The sequence below is a fragment of the Dipodomys merriami genome, unplaced genomic scaffold, assembly GCF_024711535.1.
Source record: "Dipodomys merriami isolate MVZ:Mamm:240054 unplaced genomic scaffold, mDipMer1.0.p SCAF_10, whole genome shotgun sequence".
Lineage (NCBI taxonomy): Eukaryota > Metazoa > Chordata > Mammalia > Rodentia > Heteromyidae > Dipodomys > Dipodomys merriami.
Genome location: NW_027202271.1, coordinates 14,532,266 through 14,553,526, shown reverse-complemented (window position 1 = coordinate 14,553,526; position 21,261 = coordinate 14,532,266). Strand labels below are relative to the sequence as shown.

Sequence of the window (21,261 nt, the reverse complement as noted above, 5' to 3'; positions counted from 1 at the left end):
GCTGAAGGCTAGTGCTCTACCACTTGTGCCACTGCACCACTTCCAGCTTTTTCTGCTTATGTGGTACTAAGGAATCAAGCCCAGGGCCTCATGCATGCAAGGCAAGCACTCTACCACTGAGCCACCTTCCTAGCCCCTAATTCTTCTATCTTGTACTTTGTCATATTACAGAGAAGATTCTCAATGCCTTGCAAGTTTTTATTTCATTTTTTAAAACTTCTGATGAAAAAGAAAATATCTGGACATTAAATATACTCAAGAATATAGCTCTTCCTCCTCTTTTTTCTACTCTGTGACTCCTTAAATATTTAAGGAAATTGGTCCTTTTCAACTCCTAGATCCTGTATTTCCTCAACTGTACATTATACTTACAGCTTTCTCATACAAAATGTCTCATTTCTCTACTCTTACTCTCCAAATTTCAGTATGGTTCAAGCTCATTCATTTTCCAAAAACCAACTGAGCTGTCACCTGTCATTTCTTTCAGAAAAGTTGCTTTGATACCAGAGCATTGATATGTTGTAATGAAAGCACCCTTTTTCTAATACTCGTAGGAAGCATGTTGCCTATTCCTCCATTGTAGTACCTATCTTCATCTACCTTGTCATTCTCTCCTTTAGCTGTAAGCATGTAGCATTTGCATGCCAGTTACCCAATACATTTTGACCAAGAGAAATGTGAGATGGTCTCTAGAAAAATATTATCAATATTTTGGGGTTTTTAAGTTCAATCAATCACTGGGAGATACACTAATAACAAATACACTGACTTAATCTTAAGCACAATTGATACTAAAGACCTTAATTCTGAATAGCTTACCGCAAACATGCCATGCCATAGGCCAGCATCCTTCTTAAAGTCTAAAACATTCACTACTGTTTCTCCTAAAATAGGAAAAAGCAAAAGGAAAACATCATTAGCAAGAATAATCACATTGCCTGCCTCTAGTAAGAAACTGATTTGTTGCTTTCAGAAAAATGATTAAGAGCTCTCAAATAGGGTTTTGTGGTTAAGAACTTCTTCAGGGGCTGGGAATGTGTCTTTAGTGGTGGAGCACTTGCCTAACATGCATGAAGCCCTGGGTTTGGTTCCTCAATACCACATAAACAGACAAAGCCAGAAGTGGCGCTGTGGCTCAAGTGGTAGGTAGAATGCTAGCCTTGGGCAAAAGAAGCTCAGGGATAGTGCCCTGGCCCTGAGTTAAAGCTCAGGACAAAAAAGAAAAACATAATTATGGTTCTTCAAAGAAAGCATATAACTAATATGTTGTTTCTACACATAGATATTCAAAATAGCAAAAATTTGTATACACAGCTCTGTATCTATATTTTTTGCATTATATAATATAGCAAAACTAATTCTCTACTTCATTAATATTTTAGTGCCTCAGGGGATAATCTTTTATATGAATTCTTCTATTTTGGGGAATTTTGATTTCATATATACTATATAAACACACACATGCACACACACACACACACACACACGCACACACACACACACACACACGCACACACACACACACACACACACACACACATTCTAAACCAGTCAAGTATGCTATCCTGAAATACATATTAACTGTTTTATTTTGCAAAGGGAAAATAAAATGCTAAAAAACCCAAAATGTTGCAAAGAACATTATAAGTCTGATGGTTCACTCTTGTAATTCCAGCAGTTGTAGGACTGAGGCAGGAGGCCCTGAAGTTTAAGGCCAGATTGGCTATGTAGCAAACTGACGGCCAAACTGGGCTATATAGCCAGACCCTATCTCAAAGCAAAACACAAAAATCCACAGCTGTTATCCAATATGTATCAACAGATCTGAAGTTTGACAGTACTTTTCTTGTGTTTTCATTTATACTTTTTGATAGCGTTTTTTCCCCTCAGGAGAACAAGGTCTTGGTATATAGTGCAGGTACACCTCAAACTCAGGATTCCTCAAAAACCTGGGAACTAAAATCGAGATTATAGCTGTACATCACACCAGGCACCTGGTAGCTGAATTTCTTTGACTCTTAAGTATATAGCAGGTAGCTCTCTCTCTATATAAAGGTGGAACTACCTAAGATCCCACAGCTAATAAACACATGGTTTTCATTAGAGTTTTCTATTTCTGTACTGCAGAAATCATGCTTTACATATTTAGTTTGCCTAGAGTTCAGTTCCTTTAAATTACGGCATACTTGTGAAAAATGAAGAAAACAAAAGCAAGCCAAGAATGTGTCTTGGAACACTTCCCTCTGAATTTGGTCACTAAATGGAACCCAATCACTGAGCATTCTGCTCACAGTCACACGCATCGGAGGCTAACAATGAGGGCAGTCACGGGATGAGGTCTGACCTTCAGAATAATTGCAGGCCTGTGACAGAGCTTGGCAGTGAGACAGCATTGCAAGCCGGGACACTGTAACTCCCATTACACTCCCTTCTTTGCTTGTTTTATACTAGAAAAATAAAACAAAAAAAAAATGTAAGAAAGACAATAAATGAGTTATTTCAAATGACAAACTTAGAATCCAGAAATACAACTTCAGATATACCATTAGAGTAGACTGGATTTTACATGTTAACTATCAATAGCTAAAAGCTATGTACTAGGATTCTGATCTACAATCACACAGAAGTAAGGCCAGAGGACAACAAAGCTCAACAAAAGAATAAATAAAAAAAGACTAAAGTTTAGTTTTCAGTGTGAAGCTCCTGCTAAAAAGGCTATAACAAATGACTTGAGACTTGAGCTGCATTAATATTGGAAGGTCATTCCTTGATATACAGTGATTGGCCCCCTAATAGCATAATCTGCTGTTTCTTTTTTTTTTTTTTAAAGCATAGTATTTGCATATAACCTATATACATCTTCCTCTAGATTTTCAACCATCTTTCAATTACTTATATAACTAGTGTGATGTTGGTGCTATGTAAATGATTGTAATCATGCTGCACTGTTGAGAGAATAAATAACCACTGGGCATGATTCCTCAGCATCGCATAAGCAGAAAAAAGCCGGAAGTGGCACTGTGGCTCAAGTGGTAGAGCGCTAGCCTTGAGCCGAAGAGCTGAGGGGCAGCGCCCAGGCCCCATGACCCTCCCCCCCCCCAAAAAAAAAAACACCTGTACAGGCTCAATGATATTTAGTAGTATTTCTGAACTGCAGTTGGCTTATTCCTCAGATGTGTTTGGAGACTATACATGCCAAGCAAAACACTACAGAATTAAAGGAGTGTGATGAGGTCCCTAAACCTGGAGGGCTGATGTTTACCTATCATGAACAAGGGTCCTGATTCAAAATCCAGTATCATTACCAAAACAATAAAGTGTTTCCTGTCCATGAGGAGCACCTAGAGGAAGACCTAGAAATGAATGGTCTTTTCACTCCTACAAATCTTTCCACTTTGCTTTTATAGGTCATGTTCCATTTGAGTTGCTTTTTTTTTTTTTAAACTGAGATCACCAGCTTTTTGATAGTTAATTCAAAAGAAGATTTTGCATATTTTATCTAACCAGACTTTGCTGTAATATTTGATTACAGTTTTTTGCAATTTTCTCCTTCATTGGCTCCCCCCCCCCACCCCTCCCCTCTCAGCCCTGTGGCTTAAACTCACAATGTGGCCACTGTCCCTGAGGTTCTTTGGGCTCAAAGCAAGAGCTCTCCCACTTGAGTCACAGTGCCACTTCTGGCTTTTTCTGAGTAGTTTTTTGGAAATAAGGGCTTTCCTGTCCAGGCTAGCCTAGAACCACAATTCTCAAATTAAAGCCTCCTGAGTAGCTAGGATTACAGGGGTGAGCCACTGGCATCTGGCTTATCATTGGCTTTTTTTTTTTGGTCGGTCATGGGGCTTGAACTCTGGGCTTGGACGCTGTCCCTGTGCTCTTCAGCTCAAGGCGAGTGCTCTACCGCTTGACCCACAGCGCCACTTCCAGTTTTCTAGTGGTTTATTGGAGATGAGAGTCTGCCCGGGCTGGCTTTGAACTGCAGTCCTCGGATCTCAGCCTCCTGAGTAGCTAGGATTACAGGTATGAGCCACCGGGTGCCTGGCTTATCATTGGCTTTTGTGATATCTCCTCTCTCCCAGTTTTTCTCACTTTCTCTGTCTGTCTCCTTCTGTTGTTTCCTTAACCATCTCTGGTCATTCCTTAAATGTTGGTTCTGCTTTTCTTCCTCCTCCTCTACCTTTCTTCATCTGGGTACTGCATTTCTGACAACTTGCAGCTCTCTATCTCCTTCTCCTTCAGAGTTCAAACTCATGATACCATGTTTAGCCAGAATGTGCCATGTCCTGTGAAACCCAATGTACCCAGTATTCTTCATCATCTACAGCTCTGCCCAAGAAAACACATCTTGCTGTATGTTCTGGGTTAGTATAAAGGATGCTGCCATCAGTCCAGCCACCCAAATCAGAAATGCAAGTTTTAGTTTTGTTGTTGTTGTTGTTGTTGGGGATGGGGTAGTCCTAGGATTTGAACTCAGGACCCTAGGTATGTATTCTACCATAAATCATTTTTTTTTGGGGGGGGGTCCAGTCGTGGGGCCTGAACTCTGGGCCTGGGTGCTGTCCCTCAGCTCTTCAGCTCAAGACTAGCGCTCTACCACTTGAGCCATAGTACCACTTCTGGGTTTTTTCTTTTTGCTTATGTGGTGCTGAGGAATCGAACCCAGGTCCTCAGGCATGCAAGGCAAGCACTCTACCACTGAGCCACCTTCCCAGCCCCCCATAAATCCTTCTTATAGCTCAAGTTTTTGTTGACTTTTCCCTACCATTAGAGTCACTAAATCCTGTCTATTCTATTTTCAACCCCATCTACTTCCTTCTCTTCCCACAGGTTAAGTTGCTTGGGTAACAGTAAAAGCTGGTCTTATTTTTATAAACAGCTAATTTATATGAATATCTTTTTTTGCTATTTTTTTTTTTTTTTGGTCGATCATGGGGCCTGAACTCTCTGGGCCTGGGCGCTGTCCCTCAGCACTTCAGCTCAAGGCTAGCTCTTTACCACTTGAGCCATAGTGCCACTTCCGGCCTTTTCTGCTTATGTGGTGCTGAGGAATTGAATCCAGGGCCTCATGCATGCAAGGCAAGCGCTCTACCACTGAGCCACCTACCCAGCCCTGTAATTTTTTTTTTATTGTGATTAAGTGATTATATAAATTTCACAAATTGGGGCTGGGAAGGTAGCTCAGTGGTAGAGCGCTTGCCTTGCATGCATGAGGCCCCTGGGTTCAATTCCTCAGCACCACATAAGCAAAAAGAAAAAAGCCAGAAGTGGCACTGTGGCTCAAGTGGTAGAGCGCTAGCCTTGAGCTGAAGAGCTGAGGGACAGCGCCCAAGCCCAGAGTTCAGGCCCCACAACCGGACCCAAAAAAAAATATATAAATAAATAAATAAATAAATAAATTTCACAAACTTCACAGTACTGTGGGATAGTGATACTTAAAGTCACAAACACATTCAAACCTTCATTGGGCAAACTGTCTTTATTGTGGTCTATAAAGTTTATGAGTTATATAAATCTTTTTATAAAAATTATTCTTAGCTGACTGCTGATGGCTTACTCTTGTAATGCAGAGGCTAGCATCGAAGGATTGCAGCTCAAAGCCAGCCTGAGCAAGAAAGTCTGTGAGACCTTTTTCTCCAATTAACTACCAAAGAGCCAGAAGTGGAGCTGTGGCTTAAGCAGTAGAGTGCTAGCCTTGAGCAAAAAAGCTGAGGGACAGTGCCCCAGCCCTGAATTCTTGCCCCAGAATTGGCACACACCCCCAAAAATAATCTTGTCACTCCCCTGCTTACAATCCTTCAAAGGTTCTCTTTTACTCACTGGGTACATTAACTGGCTAGCAGAATCCTGTTCATAGTAGCAGGATGTAAAGGGCCACATATAAAGGATGAAGCAATGGAGAAGAGTGAAAGGAAAGAACAACAAGATGCAAGAATGAGAGAATGTAGTTCAGGAAACTGGTAGACTCAGATATTAAGAACAGGATGATGAAACATGTCAGCAATGAGAGATGACTATAGACTGAAAGATGATCACTAAATCTGTGTTGTATTTAATTGCTTACTTGTCTTTTAAACATACTCAGATATCTTCTATCTTTCATAATCACTACCTCTCAAAACTACTGCCTATTCCTTTCTTTTTAGAGCCTAAGTTATTTGAAGTTATAGATACTTCCTATCATAACAGAGTTCATGGTTGCTGATTTTTCCTCCTCAAACTTTTTTTTTTTAACTTGGTTGTTCACTCATTAATTTAGTAAACAGCTGGTGAGCATATGTTTCAAATGTTATGCAGAAGGGCAAAGGGCCTATCTTCAGAGTCAGAGAACCTGAATTTGAGCCCTTGCACTACAATTTGTGAGTCATGTGACTTTTAACTTGTTTTTCTAGACTCATTTACAGAGCAGATTTAGTGGCCCAAACCTCCCAGTTCTTGTGAAGACTAAATGTGGTATTATATTGAAAGCATTTAAAGGGAATACTGGGAGCTGGGTACTGGTGGCTCATGCCTGCAATTCTATTCAGGAGGCTGAGATCTTAGGGTCACGGTTCAAAACCAGCCTGGGCAGGAAATTCTGAGAGACTCTTATCTCCATAAACAACTCAAAAAAGCCAGAGGTGGCACTGTGGCTCAAGTGGTATAGCATTTGCCTTGAGCAAAAGAAGCTTAGGGACTATGCCCAGGCCCAGAGTTCAAGCCTTAGGACCAGCAAAAAAAGAAGAAGAAGAAAAAGAAAAAAGAAAAAGTAAATAAAGGGAATACTTTGTACACAGAAAGACCTGATTCCATAACCAGATCATATTGCCAATCAAGTTTATATACTGCCCTTCAATACCAAATTTCCCAACTGTTTCTTCCTGCTCTTTATTTTCCATCTGTTCAACTTATTCTTTTCAAGCACAACTACTTTCCTTCCTCATTTCTCTATTCCCTTATCCTCAATAGCCTTGTAAGAGCAATATAGACATTTCTCTAACAATAAGTCATTCCTTAAACCTTTGTATTTCTCTGAAGTCTTGTGACATTTTCACCTAAAGGATCAGTTTCCTTGCTATCTTTCTCTTGAATGCTTATGATAAAAATAATTAGGATAGAAGGTCCACTCTGTAGGTCATAGGAAAGTCAGAAAACACATGTGGACTCAGGACGCACCTCGATATATGCTGGCTCTGTACCGGCAGGTGAGATGTGGGGTTGCCAATCTTTAGGTGGCTTTGAAAGGTACTTGGAATCTGTTACAACCCATTTGAGTCGAGGCCAACCTAAATCAAACCCAAAGTAACAATGAATTACGTAAGTTATCACAGAAGGAGGAGACCACACAGGATTTGTTATTATAAAACTCAGAAGAGCAAACAAAGATCTTTTATTCTTTTGGTTGTGGGGTTTGAAAGCTGGGCCTGGGCACTGTCCCTGCGTTCTTCAGCTCAAGGTAAGTGCCACAGTGCCACTTTCTGGTGGTTAATTGAAGATAATTGTCTCATGGACTTTCCTGACCAGGCTGGCTTTGAACCTCAATCCTCAGATCTCAGCCTCCTGAGTAGCTAGGATTACAGGTGTAATCTTTGCACGTGGCTTACACAGATCATTTTATAATCAATAAGGTACTTTAAAATTTTGTTAGGTTTATTGAAAAATCACCAGATAATTATACCTTCTTTCAAAAAGCTGCACACCAGTGGCTCAAGCCTATAATCCTAACTACTCAGGAGGCTGAGAGCTGAGGATCACAGTTTAAAGACAGGGTAGGAAAGTCAGTGAGACTCTTATCTCCAATTAACCATCAGAAAACAGGAAGTAGAACTGTGGCTCAAAGTGGTGCAGTGCTAACCTAGAGTTAAAGAGCTCAGAGACAGTATCCAGGCCCTAAACTCAAGCCCCACAGATGACAGAAAAAAAGTACATTCTAACTCCAGGCTTTGACATTGCCTCAATAACTGAGAGACCCATTTGGCAGTGGAAGTTCACTGAAGCTAATAGTCTAACCTCTTGTATAGGAAGCACTAGTTTTTATTGTAAAATGGTAGTATCTTTATCTAACCATTAGCATAATGTTTAAGATTGTCAGCTGTGGAAGCAGACACAGTGGCTGCTCTGTCACATATTACTTGGGACTTTGGGCACATTATTTAAACCTCTTTCCTCCCTCTCCCACCCCCATCCCTACCCCTTCCCCCAGTTTCCTTACCTATAAAATGCAGAAAACCAGCTGGGCACTGGTAGCTCATGTCTGTAATTTACCACCAAAAAGCTGCAAGTAGAGCTGTGGCTCAAGTGGTAAAGTGCTAGCTTTGAGTAAATAATCTCAGTTGCACTACCCAGGCCCTAAGTTTAAGCCCTAGGACAGGCATACAGAGAAAAGGGATAATAACCATGGTATTTACTTTATAAGAATGTAAGCCACCAGTACCCAACTATATTCTCTCTCCTTCCTTCCTTCCTTCCTTCCTTCCTTCCTTCCTTCCTTCCTTCCTTCCTTCCTTCCTTCCTTCCTTCCTTCCTTCCTTTTTGGTTGGTTGTGGAGCTGGAACTCTGAGCTTGGGTGCTGTCCCTCAGCTCTTCAGCTCAAAGTCAGCGCTCTACCGCTTGACCCACGGTGCCACTTCTGGTTTTCTAGTGGTTTATTGGAGATAAGAGTCTCACAAACTTTGCTGCCTGGGCTGGCTTTGAACCTCGGTCCTCAGATCTCAGCCTCCTGAGTAGCTAGGATTACAGGTGTGAGCCACCGGTGTCCGGCTCTGACTATATTCTGTATATGTATATATATATATTTTTATTTTTTGTCGGTTTTGGGGCTTGAACACTGGGCCTGGGTGCTGTCACTGAGCCACCAGTGCCCTGCATATTCTGTATATTTTATATATACAGTTTTTACTAAAGTAAAATGCTAATCAAAGCACTCACTTTTAACTGATAATTTTGGTATAAATACTACTCACCTTTAAATTGTACAATTTCTCCATTCTGGGTTTTTGGCAGTCCCTTTAGACAAACTTCACTAGTAAGAGCTAAGGCAATACCACAGCTTCCTAGTAAGAAGCCAATCTGCTGACCTCCGGCATCCTATGGAGAAAAGAATGAGCACAGCAAGGGAGTGAATGTGAGCATATCCATGCTTGAAACCCACCACCTAGTAATGCTCTGGCATCTATGTTACTAGAGTCATGGAGTCCCATAGACACCTGGCAATGTTATAAACCAGTGACAATATGCTCATCCAAAGAATTTCTACAATAATTTCCTAAGTAAAAATCCAGTATTTTATTAGCCTGAGCTTGCTAATTATAAATCCAATTAATCAAATGCAACAATTTTATTCAAGGGTCAACTATGATTACCTTTTACCTTAGTTTTAAACAAATGAAATAAATTCTAACATGGTTAGGATGTCTTCTCTGAGCCTTATCCCCCAAGTCTAAGAACAAGGCAATTCAGGTCAGAATAAAATAATAAATAAAGGAAATTGATACCAATGATGCCCAAATTTTCAGTGAATGGCTATACAAAATCCACATATTCCTTTAATTATTCAATTTTAAGAGGCCAATTTCAACTTTACAAAAGCAGCAGAAAAATAGGGGAAAAAAACAAAAATTCCTATTAAAATGTAATTTTTAAAGTATCACTATGAACCCTCACAAATACTTTTGAAAGTATCACTATGAAACCACACAAATACAGTTAACTTAATATTAAGAAGAATTCTGTAACAACAACCTTATTATAATCAACTAGGACTTCTGGCCAGTCAGTCATTTGTCTTCTATCCTTTTCAAAATCTTTTGTTTTCTTATAAAATATGTCTCCATCATCCTTGTCTCAGACATTAATTCTCTGTCATAAATTATATGAGAAAACTAGGAAGAATCGTTCCTGGAGAGATCATTGAGTGAGACATGGAAATGTCTTACATCATCTTTGTTTAAAAGCGATGATGTGCTGTGCAAGTGCAACCCTTTAATTCACAGAAGTAAAAGGCCGTCCTCGTATCACCTTCCTGCTTAATGGCAATGCTAAGTCATGTGATACAATTAAAAGATATTCTTTTATTTTAAAAAAAGTATTTGAAATGAGTGATACATGTATATATGTGTGCTGTACTGGAGTTTGAACTAAAGGGCTTGTACTTGCTAGGCAGGTAGTCTGGCAATTGATCCATACTCCTTGCCAACTCTTTCTGCTTTAGTTATTTTCTTTTCCTTTTTTTTCTTTTTTTTTTTGTCGGTCGTGGGTCTTGAACTCTGGGCTTCGGTGCAATTTCTCATCTCTTCAGCTCAAGGCGAGTGCTCTACCGCTTGAGCCACAGCGCCACTTCCGGTTTTCTAGTGTTTTATTGGAGATAAGAGTCTCATGGACTTTCCTGCCTGGGCTGGCTTTGAACCGCGATCCTCAGATCTCAGCCTCCTGAGTAGCTAGGATTACAGGCTTGAGCCACGGGCACCCAGCTTGTGTTAGTTATTTTTCATACAGGGTCTTGCATATTTTCCTATATTAGAGCTGAATCAGAATCCTCCTATTTATGCCTCCTTCATAGCTGGGCTGAACAGGCATTATTCTCACACTCAGCTATTAGATGAGATGAAATCTTGTAAACTTTCTGACCTGGCTGAGGTTTGAGAACCTCAATCCTCCCAGTCTCTGCCTCTTGAGTAGTTAAGATTTCAGTCATGAACCACCACACCTGGCTCTTCATGAATTGTCATGACTTACAACTCAAATATGCCCCCATTTTTTTTTGTGCTAGTATTGGGGCTTAAACTCAGGGCTTTGTGCTCTTGCTTACTTATGATTTTTTTTTTTCTCCTGGTTTTGGGGCTTAAACTCAGGGCCTGGGCACTGTCTCTGAACTTGGTTTTGCTCTAGCCGAGCACTCTACCACTGGAGCCACGGTACCACTCTGGTCTTTTTTTTGAGTAGTTTATTGGAGATAAGATAGTTTCATGGACTGTCTTGCTCCAGCTGGCTTCAAACTGTGACCCTCAGATCTAAGTCTCCTGAGGAGCTAGGATTACAAGTGTGAGCCACCAAGCACCTTGCTTACTCATAATTTTTTTTGATACATTACAAAATTTCTATCATAGCTAGAAATGTAATTTACATGTTGCTTATAAGTATTAAATAATTTTTATACAATTTGTAGAAAGTGAAGCTGAGTACTTCAGAAAACTGTCATATTGTTTCTAATGTGGTGACTGGGCCAATTGATTTAATAAGAAACAATGCCTAGTTGGGCGTCAGAGGCTCACTTGTAATCCTAGCTACTCAGGAGGCTGAGATCTGAGGATTGCAGTTCAAAGCCAGCCCAGGCAGCAAAATCCGTGAGACTATCTCCAATAAACCAAAGTGGCACTGAGGCTCAAGTCTTCAGCCTTGAGTTGAAGTGTTGAAGGACAGTGCCAGCCCACAGTTCAAGCCCCAGAACCGACAAAAACAAACAAACAAAAACCCAATGCCTGAGCCAGGCATCAATAGCTCATTCCTATAATCCTAGCTACTAAGGAAGCTGAAGTCCATGGACCAAGATTCACAGCTAGTCTGACAGACAAGTCTCTGAGACTCCATCTTCAAAATAACCAAAAAGCAGCTGGGGTGCAGGTGTGACTCAAGTGGTAGAGTGCCCAGCAAGCAAGCAAGTCATATGAACACAAGGCCCTACTTTCCAAAACTTCAAACCCTTTTACTGGCAAATTCCAAACTTCAAAACAACCAATGTCCACACTGTGTCATGTCACACTATATTCCTCTTAATTTAGCAATGTTACCTTTCTGGTAAGAGGTACCTCTATAGGCACTGGAATCACTTCTGCCAATAGGCATCCATAGAAAGCCACCATAAACATGACTGGATCATTGTTGGGGTAAACCAGGGCTACCTAAAATTCACAAAGAGATTCAATGATAGAAGAATATACATATATGTTTTATCTATGTTTCCTAATATAATAGTATCATTTACCATGACACTAAGTCAAATAATTTAATAGACATTTTCTCTAGAAGAAATTAAATTATTAAGAAGGACAAAAACCTAAAAAGATCTGCATCATTAGAAGGTTTGGGGAAATAAAAATGCAATTCATTATCCTAAGTTTTCCTTTAATTCTACTGGTGATTTAGCAGTAAACAACTTGATTTAAGTGTTCATTATTTGGGAAACCTAAAGCAATTTAATGCAGAGCTAAAGAAAGAAATTTAATAGATTTCTCTAGATAGAAAAGCATACTAAAGGATTAAGCCTTACATCTCTCAGAGAGAGCCTATGCATATTGCCCAACTTGATTACCACCATAGAGCCCACACATGGTCTTATTACTAACTAATAATTGCATTAATCCCTACTCACCCAACACTAGAAGGTGGTGGGTAATAGACATGAACAATATGGGCTGAAACTATTATGAATATAAAGCAAATTAACAAAAGAAAATTGAAACCTCTAAAATATGTTCAAATCTGTGATCTCACCTGATATACATCAGAGAGATAACTGACTTCCTAATTTAGTCAAAGAATAAAAAAAAGAAATCCTCATCACTGTGGGGTTTGTTCCCTGGCTTGCATATTCACAGGTAATATTTTAAATCTAATCCTATTACTGGATTCTCCCTTTCATTTCTTTTTCTTTCAAATTCTCTTAAATACTATGAAAGGATACAACATAGCTTCTTAGGGTTTGGTGAGGCACAAGAAAACATTTAAGTGTCATGTATATAAGGTGGAGCTATACTTTAGGAACTTTTTTGTCACAATGCACAAGTATTTTTAAAACATTAGGTTAGAAGAGTCAGTAATCCAGAAAGATTTTCAAACGAAAATTAAGGCTTGATGATAGAAACTAGCCATAGTCATTAATAGGAAAAATTAATTTAAAAAATCAATGACAAAAAAAAAATCAACGACAATTAAGAAATAATATCAATTTGTGTCTTCTTAGAAGTAACTACATATCTGCTTCCCTTTCTACATAAGTCCACAGAAAATTATTCTTTGTAAAGAAACAAGTATCAATTTACTAATAGCGTTTTCTAAATATTAATATATTTATTTTCAGAAAAGTTTGTGTTTCTTTTTATACTTCCTTAAAGTTTATGAATGAGCAGCTTCAGAAATAGATAAGTAAACTGCCTTCCCATTAAATATCATCTGGTATTGGACTAACCTGAGTGGGAACTAAATCATTTTTATTTTCTGAGAATTACAGTTACATAAATCTTCCTACTGTATATGTGCATATTAGAAAACAATAAACACCACCTTTCTAAAACCTAAAAACCAATTACCCTGTCTCCAGGTTTTAGCACAGGCTCATTTTTGGTCCCCAGTTTATTAAGTAGTGTGTAGGCCAACTTCAAACTTCTGCTCCACAGCTTTCCTGGAAAAAGAAAAATCATGTAGAAAAATATGGGTCTATCTCAGCAAAAGAGAATTCAGTTAGCCAAGTTGAAGAAGGCAATGGTCACTTCTAAATGATGGCTTTGAGGAGTATCACTAATCCCTAAACAGTAGATCCTTCCTCCCAAAACTCTGAATTTACTCTAGTTTATAAGAGGCAATGTTTCCCTGAAACAAAAATAAAGCATCATCTTGGTTTATAGAATATTTCAAGTTTTTTTCTGAACTAATACGAATGTCCTTAGGAAAAATTTCATGGGATCTAATCACAATTAAAGGGAGAAAACAATGTTTTGCATTACAAAACTTAAAAGCAAAAGAAAAAATTTAAAAACAACAAACCCTTAAAAGCAGACAGTTCTGTCTAAACTTTTTTTCTAAAGAACTGCTCACATAGGCATTATCACGTACCAGAGAGGAATGGAAAGCAAAACATATGACTCAATGAATTCAATATTCTGCACTACTTTCAGTAGAGAGAGGCTGGGAAGGTGGCTCAGTGGTAGAGTGCTTGCCTTGCATGCATGAGGCCCTGGGTTCGATTCCTCAGAACTACATAAGCAAAAAGAAAAAAGCTGGAAGTGGCACTGTGGCTCAAGTGGTAGAGTGCTAGCCTTGAGCTGAAGAGCTGAGGGATAGCACCCAGGCCTAGAGTTCAGGCCCCACGACTGGACCAAAAAAAAAAAAATTCAGTAGAGAGACAATATAAGGGAAACTGATGTGAGACATGGATATATTCACAGATACTAAAGAAAGACAGCTGAATGTTTTCTTTAAGATGTTACACAGATGAAAATCATATACAATCTCTGAGATGAATATTAAAACTATTGACCAAAAAAACAAAATGAAAACACTCTAACAAAACAATCCTCTTGGGCTGGGAAGGTGGCTCAGTGGTACAGTGCTTGCCTCCCATGCATGAAGCCCTGATTCCTCAGTACCACATAAGCAGAAAAAGCAGGAAGTGGTGCTGTGGCTCAAGTGGTAGAGTGCTAGCCTTGAGCTGAAGAGCTGAGGGACAGTGCCCAGGCCCAGAGTTCATCAACAATCCTCTTTCCCTCTTCCTACTCTGTTCCCTTAAACACACTCTCAGCACTGTATAAACTGAGATAGGAGGTTCATAAGTGGAAGGCCTGAGTTACAAAGTGAGATAGTCGGAAGAAAGAAAGGAAGGGAAAGGGGAATGGAGAGAAGAGCTACTCAGGAGGCTGAGAACTAAAAAATTTCAGTTTGAAGCCAGTTCCAGCAGATAAATCCAAGAGACTCATATCTACTTAACCAGCAAAAAGCTAGAAGTAGAGGCATAGCTCAAGTTGTAGAGTGCAAGCCATGAGTGAAAAAGGAGATGGCGAGACCTTAAGTGAAAACCCCAGTCCAAGGCCCCATACACACAGGAAAAAAAGAAAAATATAAGGGGAAAAAAGAAAAAAAATCTGTTCATTTAAACAGATTTGTTTTCTGGTGCTGGTGGCTCATGTTTGTAATCCCAAGCTACTCAGGAGGTGGAGATCTATTGCACTTTGAAGTCAATCAGAGCAAAAAAATCTGTGCGACTCATGTCCAATTAACCAGCAAAAAGTTGGAAATGGAGGTTTGGCAGGATGGGAAAAAGAATATGTTTGAATAAATTAGTACGAGATCTCCTAACTCAGGGTTGATGTTATTTTTCTTTTCTTTTTCTTTCTTTCTTCTTCTTTTTTTTTTTTTTTTTGGTCAGGCCGTGGGGCCTGAACTCTGGGCCTGGGCGCTGTCCCTCAGCTCTTCAGCTCAAGGCAAGCACTCCACCACTTAAGCCACAGTGCCACTTCCGGTTTTCTGAATGGTTTACTGGAGGTAAGAGTCATGGACTTTTGTGCTCCAGCTGGCTTTGAACTGTGATCCTCAGATCTCAGCCTCCTGAGTAGCTAGGATTACAGGCATAGGCCACTGGCAAGGGCTTTGATGTTATTTTTCTTTAAGTTAGTACAAACAAACAAAACAATAACAAAAAAAAAACCTACAGGAGCTGAAGGCAGAAATAGGGGGACACTAGTGACTGAACTCTTGCTTAGCATTTATTAGCCTCTACTTTCAATCCCTAGCACCAAAAACAGGCAAACAAAATTTTTATATCGGATATAAAATTATGTAAAAAAGTCCATTACAGAATTTTGTGCTTATTATTAGGTAAAATTTTAACTGATTTTTCTCATTAATACTGACCAAAAATTTCTTTGTCACTGTTTTTGTTTTCTGTTTTGCAAAACCCTCCATTGTAAATTATCAGTGGATCTACAATCTCTTTCCTCATTGGGCTGTCTTAAAAACTAGCTGGCTTGCAAATATCACTTTAGCAAATGAAAATTTAGAAATAACTTTACTCAGAACTTAGGATCCTATTAAATCATTGAAAAGATCATTTGAAATGTAATGACAACTGATAAATATCAAGGTGAAAATACTATTGCCACGCTGATGAACTCTCAGGAGAAAAGGATCTGGATTCCAGTGAACTCACCGTATGTGAGTGTATAGACTGGCTTTCCTGTCACGTCCAGCGCAGTCAGACAGGGGCATTTGGCCTGGGTGGAGCCCCAGCGCTGCAGGGCAGATTCCAGGGCAGGTGGCCAGTTACAAATGACTCCCAGGGGTTCTCCCTTCACAGGGGTCATCTGTCGCCCCTCAGGCTTTGGCTGGTTGGGGTCTGGCTGAGGTACTGTACCAAAAAAAAAAAAAAACCCAAAAAGATGAATACCAATAAACACAACTCTTTTCTTCTCACAGTTATATGGCTGAGTATTAGAAAAGTAAGAAATAGTGTTCTAAAGGGGTAACATGGTTCAAAAGAAATGAGCTCAAATGTACTCATTACCTGACTTACTGTAACCCCTCTGTATAATCACTTCTACAATAACAATAAAATACATTTAAAAAAACAAAAAAATGGTGTTCTACGACTTGGGCCTTCATTCAATTGTACTTAATTGTGCAATCATATTCAACATGGTTTTATGCACTCAACAAATCCTGATCCTGAGTGTCACTGTACATACAGAAAAGCATGCACACACACACACACACACACACACACACACACACACACACACACACACACACACACACACACACACACACACACACACTCTCTCTCTCTCTCTCTCTCTCTCTCTCTCTCTCTCTCTCTCTCTCTCTCTCTCTCTCTCTCTCAGTCTTAGGGCTTGAACTCAGGGCCTGAGCACTGTTCCTAGACTTTTTTTGCTCAAGGTTAGCACTCTACCACTTGACTCACTTCCGGCTTTTTCTCTGTATGTGATACTGAGGAATGGAACCCAGATCTTCATGCATGCAAGGCAAGCACTCTACTAATAAGCTACATTACCAGCCCAGTTCCATATATATATATAATTATTTGTTGGTCATGGGACTTGAACTCTGGGCCTGTGTGCTGTCCTGTCCCTGTGCTCTTCAGCTCAAGGCAAGTGCTCTACCACTTGTGCCACAGCCCCACTTCCGGTTTTCTAGTAGTTTATTGGAGATAAGAGTCTCATGGACTTTTCTGCCTGGGCTGGCTTTGAACCATGATCCTCAGATCTCAGCCTCCTGAGTAGCTAGGATTACAGTTGTGAGGCCACCAGCGCTTGGCAGTTCCATATATATATATATTTTTTTTTGGGGGGGGGGTCTAGTTGTGGGGCCTGAACTCTGGGCCTGGGCGCTGTCCCTCAGCTCTTCAGCTCAAGGCTAGTGCTCTATCACTTGAGCCACAGTGCCACTTCCAGCTTTTTTCTTTTTGCTTATGTTGTGCTGAGGAATTCAACTCAGGGCCTCAGGCATGCAAGGCAAGCGCTCTATCACTGAGCCACCCTCCCAGCCCGAGTTCCATATATTTTTATGAGCTTGTTTTTAATTTTTTGCACTTGGTATTCCATGGTAAAGCAGCCAGGTTCTACTTCGCCTAGTTATGTTTGCCTCCCAGTGAACTCTTACTCATCCTCCTCAGCACTCATTCCAACAGTGATATTTGGGAACTGTTAATCATTTCTCAAGAAGACTACTCCTGAAACCAGGCATCAGTGGTTCATGCCAATAATTCTAACTACACAGGAAGATGAAAATCTGAGGACTAAAGTTTGAAGCCAGACTAGGCAAGAAAGCCTGTGAGACTCTTATCCCCCAATTAACTATGGAAGGAAGCAAGGAAGGGAGGATGGGAGGGAGGGAGAGAGGGCGGGAAGGAGAGAGAGAGAGAGTTAGAGAGAGAGAGAGAAGGAAGGAAGGAAGGAAGGAAGGCAGGAAGGAAGGAAGGAAGGAAGGAAAAAAGCCAGAAGTAAACTGTGATTCAAGTGGTAGAGCACTAGCCTTGAGTAAAGCAGTTCAGGGACAGCACTCAGGCCCAGAGTTCAAGGCCCAGGATTGGAACCAAACCAACCAACCAACCAAAAACCCAGAAACACTATTCTTTCTTTAATGATCCTACAAGAGGTAGTAGTCCACCCACTTGCTTTTTTATTTTACCTAGACAATGTCTTCCTCAGCTGGCCTGGAACTGGCTATGTAAGTCGAAAGTGACATCAAACTCTTAAGATCCACCTGTCTTTACCTCCCTAGTGATGGGATAACAGGCCTTTCCTGCAATGCCCTTAGTCTACCTTTACTGAGAGCACTATGCCGGTTTCCATTACTAGTTAAAAAAAAAAAATCCTCCTTCTTCAACCTTCTGTCAACAATGACAGCCTTATTAGCCTATAGTGCCTAAAACATAAGGGTTACTAAGCAAAGTTAGCTGCCTTGAACTGAATTAAAAAACAAAAACAACCGGTGCGGGTGGCTCATGCCTATAATCCTAGCTACTCAGGAGGCTGAGATCTGAGGATCATGGTTCAAAGCCAGCCCGAGCAGGAAAGTCCGTGAAACTCTTATCTCCAATAAACACTCAGAAAATTGGAAGTGGCTCTGTAGCTCAAGTGATAGAGTACTCACCTTGAGCTGAAGAGCTGAGGGACAGCGCTCAGGCCCCAAGTTCAAGCCCCATAACCAACAAAAAAAGAAAACAAAAACAAACCCAACTAATTTTTTCCAACTAGACTATTAACATAGTTATTCCAAAAATCAGAAGTAAATGTTTTATATTCTTTCATACAGATAAAACTAAAGCCCTTTTACTTTTTCTACAATGAACAAGAATTATTCAAATAATTTTTAAAACCCTATATATTCATAGAAGGAATCACTACATATGGAATAAAAAGTAAAGTAGTTGTTAACTGTATAGACAGAATGTGATAAATTTTGAGAAAATAAACAAGTTCAGTGTGGCGAAGCAAACCTGTAATCCTAGGATTTGGGAGATTGAGGCAGAAGGAACAGGAGTTACAAGCAAGTCTTGGCTATCAGCAAGGTCTTGTCTCAAAATAAAACTCAGGGAGGAAATAAATGCTTGAATCATTTTCAATCATTTTTTGTTGTGCCTAGTAAGTTTCTGGTGTGAATCTGAGCTCTCGCAGCATATGAGAGTGTGTGGGGAACACACACACAGTCAAAGCAAAGGCTAGGATCACATGAGCAGTGCATGACAACACACTAAGAGGACAGAGAAGAGGCAGGACACTCTCTGGAAGAAGGAATGACTGAGCTAAGTTTTAGGGGAGAAGGAATCTGCCAAGTGAAAGGAAGATAAGAGGCATAGACGGAAGAAGTGGAGGAGGAAGAAGGAATATTAGGTAGACAAATCAAATGTCAAATAAATTGTGTTTTAGTGTACAACTTAATGACAGATTTGGAAAACATGTTTATTTAACACATGTTGACACTTCCAAAGACACACAGGCAACTTTCTTTTTAATAAGTAATAATTAGCCAAGTAAGCAGTTTTTGCCTATTTATAAGTAGAAGCAGTTAGCTCTATTCTGAAAATGCTTTCTAATTAAATGTTGACCTTCAATTACCAAGGCAATACACAGTGCTAGAAGCATTACAGAGACTACTCTTGGCATGAGCACTTGGAATACCAGTGCATCAAGAAAGAAATAGGGAGAAAAAGAAAGAAAGAAAGAAAGAAAGAAATCGAAGCGGGCACTAGTGCATGTAATACTAGCTACTTGGGAGGCTGAGATCTAAGGATTGTGGTTTGAAGCCAGTCTGGACAAGGTAGTCCATGAGACTCTTTAAAAAAACAAACAATTTTTGTTGTTATTATAAATGTTATGCAAGAGGGATTATAGTTATATAAGTCAGGAAAAAGAGTACATTTCTTTTTGGACAATGTCATTATGAGACTTTTTTTTTTTTTTTGGTCAGTCATAGGGCCTGAACCCTGGGCCTGGGCGCTGTCCCTCAGCAATTCAGCTCAAGGCTAGAGCTCCACCACTTGAGCCACACCACTTCCGGCTTTTTTTGCTTATGTGGTGCTGAGGAATCGAAGCCAGGGCCTCATGCATGCAAGACAAGCACTCTACCACTGAGCCACCTTCCCAGCCCATGAGACTCTTATATCCAATAAACTACTCAGAAAAAGCCAGAAGTGACACTGTGGCAAGTAGTAGACTGCTAACTTTGAAAAAAAAAAAAAATCTCAGGGACAGTGCCCAGGCCCTGAGTTCAAGCTCCAGGACCAGCACATACACAAAAACAAGAATGCAGTTGACAGTTAATAAGTTTAGTGACAGTGGGTGCCAGTGGCTCACGCCTGTAATCCTAGTTACTCAGGAAGCTGAAATCTGAGGATCACAGTTAAAGCCAGCCTGGGCAGTAAAGTCTGTGAGACTCATCTCCAAAGACACACCACAAAACCAGAAGTGGTGTTGTGGCTCAAATGGTAGAGCGCTAGCCTTGAGCACAGTGCCCAGGCCCAGAGTTCAAGACCCACAATCAACAAAAATAAATAAATAAGTTTAGTAACTCCTAAATAACAGACTCTTATCTTACCCTCATTATGTCATATGTGTGTATGTGTGCCTGTGCGTGTGCATATCTCCTAGGACTTGAATTAGGGCCTGGGTGCTGTTCTTGAGCTTTTGTGCTTAAGGTTAGCACTTTACCACTGGAGCCACAGCTCCACTTTTGGCTTTTTTGGTACTTTCCTGCACAGGGTGCTTTTAAAAAACTGTGATCCTGGGAGGGGATTGGGGGGGAGGTATGATGGGAAGGGATGGGAAGGGGAAACAAAGGAGGAGGCAACAATGCTTGATAAGAAATGTACTAATGGCGCTGGGAAGGTGGCTCAGTGGTAGAGCGCTTGCCTTGCATGCATGAGGCCCTGGGTTCAATTCTTCAGCACCACATAAGCAGAAAAAGCTGGAAGTAGGACTGAGGCTCAAGTGGTAGAGCCCTGGTCTACAGCTGAAGAGCTGGGGGACAATGTCCAGGCCCAGAGTTCAGGCCCCACAACTGACAAAAAAAAAAAAAAGAAAAAGAAAAAGAAATGTACTCATTACCTTGCCCATGTAATTGTAACCCTTCTGTACGGCATTTTCACAATTAAAAAAACAAAAAATAAAAAACTTTGATCCTTAGATCTTAGCCTCCTGAGTAGCTAGGATGACACACATGAACCACCAATTCCCAGCTTGATAGCTTGCTTTTTATTTCCCACTATATGAACTGGGGCTAAGGCAAGACAGATCTAGTCTACCAATGTGCTTAATTCCATTAACAGACTGATGTGATCAAAGCCTACTAGTTAGTAGTCAGCATATAAAAACCAGCAGAAAAGGGGCTGGGAAGGTGGCTCAGTGGAAGAGTGCTTGCCTCGCATGCCTGAGGCCATGGGTTTGATTCTTCAGCACCACATAAGCAGAAAAAAACTGGAAGTGGCGTTGTGGCTCAAGTGGTAGTAGGGTGCTAGCCTTGAGCTGAAGAGCTGAGGGATAGTGCCCAGGTCCAGAGTTTAGC

At 40.3% G+C, this 21,261-nt stretch overlaps 1 protein-coding gene across 3 annotated transcripts in view; it reads right to left on the bottom strand.

Annotated features, from left to right (window-relative positions):
* Dip2b (disco interacting protein 2 homolog B) overlaps positions 1 to 21,261 on the bottom strand; it is a 248,755-nt gene that overhangs the window by 65,089 nt on the left and 162,405 nt on the right. For all 3 annotated transcript variants that reach the window (XM_070040936.1, XM_070040944.1, XM_070040949.1), the window contains 7 exons: positions 15,890 to 16,087; positions 13,278 to 13,369; positions 11,760 to 11,870; positions 8,937 to 9,060; positions 7,150 to 7,259; positions 2,345 to 2,447; positions 820 to 884 (listed from right to left, as the gene is read on the bottom strand). In XM_070040936.1, coding sequence (XP_069897037.1) covers positions 820 to 884; positions 2,345 to 2,447; positions 7,150 to 7,259; positions 8,937 to 9,060; positions 11,760 to 11,870; positions 13,278 to 13,369; positions 15,890 to 16,087 — 803 coding nt within the window. The remainder of the gene's footprint in view (positions 1 to 819; positions 885 to 2,344; positions 2,448 to 7,149; positions 7,260 to 8,936; positions 9,061 to 11,759; positions 11,871 to 13,277; positions 13,370 to 15,889; positions 16,088 to 21,261) is intronic.